The 7684-nt window shown below is 33.4% G+C and overlaps 1 protein-coding gene and 1 non-coding gene across 2 annotated transcripts; one reads left to right on the forward strand and one right to left on the reverse strand.

Moving 5' to 3' along the window:
- The first annotated feature begins 1307 nt into the window (after positions 1–1307).
- On the forward strand, positions 1308–1414 carry LOC145044664 (small nucleolar RNA R71). Its single transcript, XR_013681610.1, has one exon. It is a non-coding gene; the product is annotated as a small nucleolar RNA R71 (small nucleolar RNA).
- Positions 1415–4914: 3500 nt separating this feature from the next.
- Positions 4915–7170, reverse strand: MAP1C (methionine aminopeptidase 1B). The gene is made up of 9 exons (XM_078989408.1): positions 6991–7170; positions 6386–6705; positions 6146–6307; positions 6029–6070; positions 5875–5946; positions 5705–5784; positions 5517–5614; positions 5349–5396; positions 4915–5279 (listed from the first exon to the last, which is right to left on the reverse strand). Exons 1-9 carry the CDS (start codon positions 7100–7102, stop codon positions 5134–5136), a joined length of 1080 nt encoding a protein of 359 aa, XP_078845534.1. The 5' UTR covers positions 7103–7170; the 3' UTR covers positions 4915–5133.
- Between the last annotated feature and the right edge of the window lie 514 nt (positions 7171–7684).

The raw sequence follows: 7684 nt of genomic DNA on the forward strand, positions 1-7684 counted from the left end.
GGCTTTGGAACTGGAAGGTGAAACTTTTAGATGAAGGAATATGGCATAATATTAATACTTGCCCCTGAATCAGTCAATGCTCATGTGGTCATTATGTTCCCAAATTGACAAGGTACGGTGTTGCTTCCCGGATCGCCCCTCTTTTCTGGCAGTTCAATCAACACTATTTCAGCAACTTCTTCCATATTTCTTCTAGTTGAAAAGAGGTTTTTAAGCAAACTTGCATATTTTGGTGTTTGAACTATCGTTTCAACAAACAAAATATTTACTTGGAGGGCCCTTATGTGCTCTATAAACCTCCTATATTCCTGAAATTGCTCATTAGGTATGGCTCAGGTCGGAAATGGAAAAGGGGCATGGCAAGGTTTCAAAAGAAAGTTGCTTGTGTCATCAGGTCTCGGACTCGTCGAGTCGATTCGGGTTTACTTGATTCCCAACTATTTTTATCTTCTATTTGCACATTGTTGGGATCCTTCCAGACAGGGGTTAGAGGAGTGAAAATTGTTTCCGAATCTGTTGTTAATGCCTTCACATGCGCTATTCAGGGATTCTGTTCGGTATTGCTAGGAAGTCCACCGGTTTCTCTTTGGTTGATTTGTTGTGCAAGCTGGCCGAGCTGTTTTTCAATGTTATGAATGGATGCTTGTTGATTCCAAAACATAGTTTGTTGATCCATCATCATAGATTGGTGCTCTCTAAGCATATTTCGTTGCTCTTCCATCTCAGCGTCGGTATCGTTGTGCCTTTACTCGGACGCGGCTACAAATCTTGTAAGCATATCTTCCAAATCAAATATCTTCTCCAGCATCGGTTCCTCCTTTTGATAAAAGCCTTTATCTTTTTTCTTATACTTCTCCTCCTTTTCCTTTTTGTACTCATAATAAGGTAGCCATTCTTTCTTGGTTTTCCACCAATTGTCATCATACATATCATCACTTGAATAGCACACTTGCACCTTTCGATTCCCGTTCTCATCAAGATCACAATCTTTAGTGAGGTGAGGTCCTCTACAGTTTTCACAACCCACCCTAATGACATGGATGGATTGGTCCATCTTAGTCATTCATCGATCCAAATTCTCTAACTTATCCATCATTTCCGCCATGCTATCATTAATTGAGTTCACTACCCCTCGACTAAGTTCATTCCTTGGGTTATGATATTCTCTAGAGTGCTTAGAGAATTCTTCAATTAGGTCTTTGATCACCGAGGGTGGCTTCTTTGTGAGAGGTCCTTGCGAATCAAGGAGCTGCCTAGTTGTTACATTGACTCCATCATAGAAAATGGAGACTTCTTGTTGACTATTTAGATCATGATGTGGACAATTCCTTAATAGGCTCTTGTATCTCTCCCAAGCCTCATAAAGTGACTCTCCGGCTTGTTGTTTAAAGTTAGCTATGGCTTTCTTCAACTTGGCTATCTTCAAAGGAGGGCAAAACTGGTCAATAAATTCTTCTTTCATTTTAGCCCATGTAGTGATGGATCTTGGAGGGAGTGATTTCAGCCAATCTTTTGCAGCTCCCTTGAATATGACTGGAAGCATATGAAGCAAAACGGTTTCGCGAGGTACATTTGAAACATTAAAGTAGTCGGCTACATCGTTGACCTCGTCCAAACGTTTGTATGCGTCTTCGTGATCTTTCCCGTAGAAGGGGGTTTCCTTAAGTTGAGCAAGTATGTGGCCTTTTAGTTAGAAAGTGGCAGTCGCGGGAATGATGGGTTGCACGAGTCCCGGGTCGGTATCGTCACGTATCCTTTTCTTCTATTCACCCATGGGAACTTCATCAATGTTTTCCATGGTGTTAGCGGGTTCGTCTTCAAAGTGGCTTTCTTCTTGGGATTTGGATTCGTAATCGTTTACTTCCTGGATTGGATTTCCTTCAAAATGTTCAAAATTGCTTTCCTCGCTCTTTTGACTGCTAGAACCACCTTCCTTATTGTTTTTCCTCTTTCCAAAAACTGATTTAAGGTCCTTGAAAGGTGATTTCCTTGGCTGATTAGAACTTGCAACACCTTTGTTTTTGTTTTTCTTAAGAGCGGATTTTGGATCTTCGTAAGGAGGAACTAGGGATGTGTCGGATCCTCAGTTCATGTAAAACCTGAAATAAAAACAAGAAACATGCGTAAAAGGAACAAAAATGAAATAAAAACGAAATTGTATTTCAGCGATGGACTTGCCGAGTTCAAGGCTTAAAATTAAAAAAATAAAATAAAATAATAATAATAATAATAATAATAATAATAATAATAATAATAATAGTAATAATAATAATAATAATAATAATAATAATAATAATAATAAACTTGATGTGTGTAGAATACACTAGTTTTATCTTACTTTAAAAAAAAAAAAAAAAAAAAAAAAAAAAAACTTGATGTGTGTGGAATGCACTAGTTTTATCTTACTTTTTAATTATGAATTTGACACACAAAAGGCAGTGAACCTGTCAATTGGTGGTATAAATTATCAAGCAGGGTATCAAACTTAAGGAACGAAAATTAAACTAATAACTAGAATTAACTAAGCAAGTAATAAAAGTAAAAGGTTTTCTCTAGTTTTGCAAGATTAGAAACTTACCTAAAACTAACTAAGCAACTAACAGCTAAACAATTAAAATGCAACTAAATTCAATGATAAATATGACTTCTATTTAGGTTCGAATCATTTGATCCTATGGTTGATTTTATGGTAAATGTATCGGATTAACTTTTCATTGGCAACCGATTAAGGTGATTAGGTTCACATTCGCTATTACTAATCCTTAGAAAACATATTAATTCAAGCAATGGCCAGTTGTCTAAATTAATGAATTTCCTAGTTTTTTTTTTTTTTTTTTTTTTTTAATTTGGGTTAAGTAAGACTTGTAATGGCTAGTTAAATTAATAATTCACTTAACCTCTTGTTGATGGTTTATCACGCAAGCTCACACGTTAATTTACCTATTTACTAATTAATCTTAGTTTCATATTCACTATTCCTAGACATATAACTATGTTTTCACATAAATCATACGATTTAGCAATTAAGAGATGTTCATGCAATTTAATATTCTGGATAATTAACTTAAAATAGTTATAATTAACACATAAGGTTCTTTAACATGCTTAACAAAACAAATTCACCAAATTAAATTAATCGTAACCATAAAATCAATCCATATTCACAAAATCATCTACCCCAAACAAAAGACAAATGTTTTAGTTCATAATTGCAGTAACAATAAACTCAAAAACGAAATTCATAAATTCAAACATGATTCAAACAAAGGTTTAAGTAAGAATACACTTGAATTGTCTTTACTTCTCCTCAAAATCGAACGTGGGATTGGTCCTTCACTACCTAGAGCTTTAATTAACCTTTCAATCGCAACTCAGCCTCCTAGGGTTCTCCAGCAACCTTTAATCTCAGTCTTAAAGTCCCTATTTATAATTTTCTGGAAACAGAGTTGACTTGTTGAGTCAAGGCACCGACTCGCCGAGTCCCTCATTAAAAGTCCGTGTACGGCAAGGACTTCTATAGCTTCGCGAACCTTCGATCCGACTCGCCGAGTCAAGCGTCGACTTGCCGAGTTCTTCTTGTTTTTGACACTTTTCTTCTTTATTTAAATTCCCAAACTCCTGACTGTATCTCCTACTTCCTTTCGTTTCTGAGCGTATCTTTTGGACTTAATATACAATTTAAAAACTATTAAGTACCTTTTGTCTATAATATGCAAATAATTAGCTAATAAATAATAAAAATCTATACTAAATATATAGCTAAATATGCACATATCAACGTCCCCGAAATGCAATTTAAAAACTATTAAGTAACTTTTGTCCATAATATGCAAATATTTAGCTAATAAATAATAAAAATCTATACTAAATATATAGCTAAATATGCACATATCAACGTCCCCGAAATGAGTAAACGAATATGGCAGCAAAGAAAGAGGTTCGAAAAGAACCAAAATTTCTGAGACATGTTACATTACTTCATCGGATGGTCATTTCGACGTTGATTTCAACGGAGAGGATTAGCTCGAACTCGAAGAGGTACTTCGCGAGATAGGTTGAGATAAGGCGTAAATGAGAGGGTCTTCGTCTAATGTATCGTGAGTCAAAAGAAGAGATGACGTACAGAAGGTGGAAAATAAACTTTATAATTTGAATTTCAAAACTTTTTTGTAATTCGAAATGGAGAAATTGGACAAGAAAGAGAAAGAGCGACATGAGAAGCAAAAACCTTGAGAAGAAAAACAAAACACTCTCACTGAAAACGAGCTCGAGGTGGTTTTGAGGACTAGAGAGGAAATTATGAAAAAAAAAATATATTTCAACTAGACTTACTTTTAGTGTTTTTATTTAATTTTCGTTTTTAGTATGTAATTGTTTCTAATTAAATTAATGGCGAATTTTTTATTAGTATTATAAATATGTATCATTTCCTATCATTTTGTGAATTGAGAGAGAAAAATGTTGAGGTGTGGTATCATTTTGTGAAATGAGAAAGAAAAAACTAGTGTGACGCTATCATCACAAGCCAAAAATATGGTAAAGTGAGATACCAAACACACCAACGTTATTTATAGCCTTATATATAGATAGATCTCTTTAAGGCCTAACATATACTCATCTTTCATATTTCCTTTGTCTCGTGACATGATCTTCCTTTCCCCTTACACTTCTTTCACTCTTCAAAATCATAAAGGATCACCTTTCATTCCACGTCGCTTTTTTTTTTTAATATATTTTATACAAATTACATATCTTTTTGTAGTGAATTAAAACTAAAAATTTTAATATATATTTTTTATAATTTTTTAACAAAACCGATACCTAACCGCATCTAGGATGTGTTGTTCCTTGATGAAATTTCCTATCCAGTTAGTAGACCACAAAATGAAGACATTTATACTGTTTGGAACATGATTTGCAAAAAAATTTGACACCTGGCAAGGCATTTCAATTGTATTTGAAAGATCCTCTCCTCTCCTCTCTTTATAATTATACTAGTTTATAACTCGTACAAACACCTACCAAATTTAGACCCACAATATAAAACATATTGAATGTATGATTTGAAGGATATATATTTAACTTAACTTATACAAAAAAAAAACATTAATAACAAAATCATGTAAAAATCTTCTAACACTTTGTCAAGATTTCCGCACCAGTTCTTGTTATCAAAATAGTGTGCTCAAATTGAGCTGCAGGGCTTCCATCCTTTGTTAAGGTTGTCCAATTATCTTCCCATGTAACACACTCTGTTCTTCCAAGTGTAAGAATTGGTTCTACACAAAATAACAACATACAATTATTTTCATATTAATCTTTATTTTTAATCAGAATCAATTAATTACCAATAGTAAATGTTTGGCCTTCAACCATGCTACCAGGCTTCTCATTTCCTATATAAAAAAAAAAAAAACCAGAGTTTCAAAAATATAAAAATATACAATTAGGTTTTAGGAATAATGAAAATTAAAAAAAAAAAAAAAAAAAAAAAAAAAAAAAAAAAAAAAACATACGGTGATGAAATATAAGTGGCTCGGAATGAAATACAGTTCCCACACCATGTCCCACAAAACGCTCCACAACACCATAGCCAAATTTTTCCGCATGTTCACTGTGAGAATCATGTAAAAAATTAAATTTCATAAATAAAAAAATTACTATACTATTTGTTTTATAATTTATATACATTTAAAGTAATTACCTAATTCTTTTCCCAATTTTTCTAAAAAGAGCACCATCTTTGCAAACAGAAATGCCTCTCTCCAAGCACTCTTCAGTAACCTGTCATCAATGGAGAAATGAAATCGAAAAAACTAAAAAATAAAAATTCCATTAATAATAATCTTCGATCAATTTTAACGTGAGGTGTACCTTCACAAGTCGTTTTGTGGCTTCATCAACATTTCCACATAAAAATGTCTTTGAGGTATCACCATGATAACCCTAATAAAAAAATGGATACATCAAAAATAAAAAACATATAATATTTTTATAACAAAAAATAAAAAGAATATGATAATCTTACATTTAAGTAGACTGTGACATCGATATTTATAATATCTCCATCCTGCATAAAAGCGATAATACCTATTAAGCCAATGTGTATTGAAGAACAATATGTGCTAAAAGAATGGAATGGAACCTGCAATTGACGGGAATCAGGTATTCCATGACACATACACTCATTAACTGATGTGCAAACACTTTTTGGGAATCCGCCATAGCCAAGAGGAGAAGGGTAAGCACCATTGTCTATAATCATTTGGTGAACTGCTTTATCAATCTCGTTAGTTGTCACTGATGGCTGGTAGATTACAGAATTCCATTAATTTGGAGATTATTTGAAGTGGATATGAAGATTAGGTTAAGTTCAAGTTCTTACCCTGACTAAAGTTCCAGCGTGCTCAAGAACCCTAGCGGCGAGCTCACAAGCAGCTCTCATGCGAGCAATGCCTTCTTCATCGTGAATTTGGAACTCGCTTGAAATCTCTGGTAACAATTTTGTGCTTACGTAAGGAGGCTTCAGTATGTGATCAGGAACAGGAAGACGTGGTGATACCTTTAGTCGCCTTAAAGGTGTTCTTCGTTTAATTGGTGTTGAAGTTTGTTGCTCACGTGCCCTTCGTATTCTCATGGCTTCCTCTAATCCTGATAATCTCTTCGCCAAAACCATGAATCGTTTTCTACCGTTGAAATCATTACCTGAAATTGCAATCATACAGCCAAAACATTTGATTAAAGGGATTTCAAACATGAAATTAGGTCTCATTTGATGCAAACAGATTGCAACCACGCTATGCTTAATCGGTTAATCTCCTTTCGAATTTTGAAAGAATTCGACATTACAATAGGAAGAGTTGGGGTGGAATTCATTAAAGGAAAAGCACAAAAACGTATGATTAGTTTCAGATTGAAGAAGACAAGAAACACAGTATAAGATTGAGTAGAGATATCAGATATGCAAGTAGCAGTTACTGTGTAAGTTACCGGAGATTGATGGGGAGAAGGCGAGCGTAGCCCTGGAGAAAAGAGAAGAACACGAAGAGGACAAGTTTTCTCCATGGAAACAAGACGAAACTGAAGCAGCAACCGAAGCCATTGCAAATTGCAATTGAAGCTTCTTGTTTCTTGAAACTGCAATTGGAAAACCAAAAGAGGATAAAATATTTTGAATTTAAGAACCAACATGAACAATTGGGCTAGTTCATCTTCATATTAGGATTTGGGCCAGAATTTAAGCTTCACTAGAAGTTTGAATGTTTGATTTTGGGTCATATAGAACAACTTGGTTTGTATCTTTTGTAATAAACCTAAATAATAGCAACAAATTTGGGTCATTTTATCCTGAATAAAAATTACTTTGGAAGTTTAATTCAAGTCTTTTTATTACTAATTTGTGACTTTGATGATTAAATTAAATATGGTTGTCATTTTATAAGTTTAATTCATAAACAAATTAAACTTAAATAATGGGAGAATTTCATATATACCCTTCTTAAACATCAAAATATCATATTTACCCAACTTAATTTCTAAATATCATATTTATCCTTCATAAAATTTCTAAATATCATATTTACCATTCATAAAATTTCAAAATATCATATATGTCCTTTTTAAACATCATAATATCATATATATACATTTCTTAAATATCAAAATATCGTATATGCACTTTTTA

This window comes from Lactuca saligna, chromosome 4 (genome assembly GCF_052625555.1).
Source record: "Lactuca saligna cultivar CGN05327 chromosome 4, ASM5262555v1, whole genome shotgun sequence".
In the NCBI taxonomy this organism is placed as follows: domain Eukaryota; kingdom Viridiplantae; phylum Streptophyta; class Magnoliopsida; order Asterales; family Asteraceae; genus Lactuca; species Lactuca saligna.

Bases quoted from the DNA above. Each gene is read 5' to 3' on its own strand.
- MAP1C (XM_078989408.1), bottom strand. From the start codon at position 7,102: ATGGCTTCGGTTGCTGCTTCAGTTTCGTCTTGTTTCCATGGAGAAAAC. The intron at 5,785-5,874 runs GTACACCTCACG...CATTGATGACAG, and splicing joins CCACAAAACGACTTGTGAAG to GTTACTGAAGAGTGCTTGGA. The intron at 5,397-5,516 runs GTATGTTTTTTT...TTTTTTATATAG, and splicing joins GCCACTTATATTTCATCACC to GAAATGAGAAGCCTGGTAGC.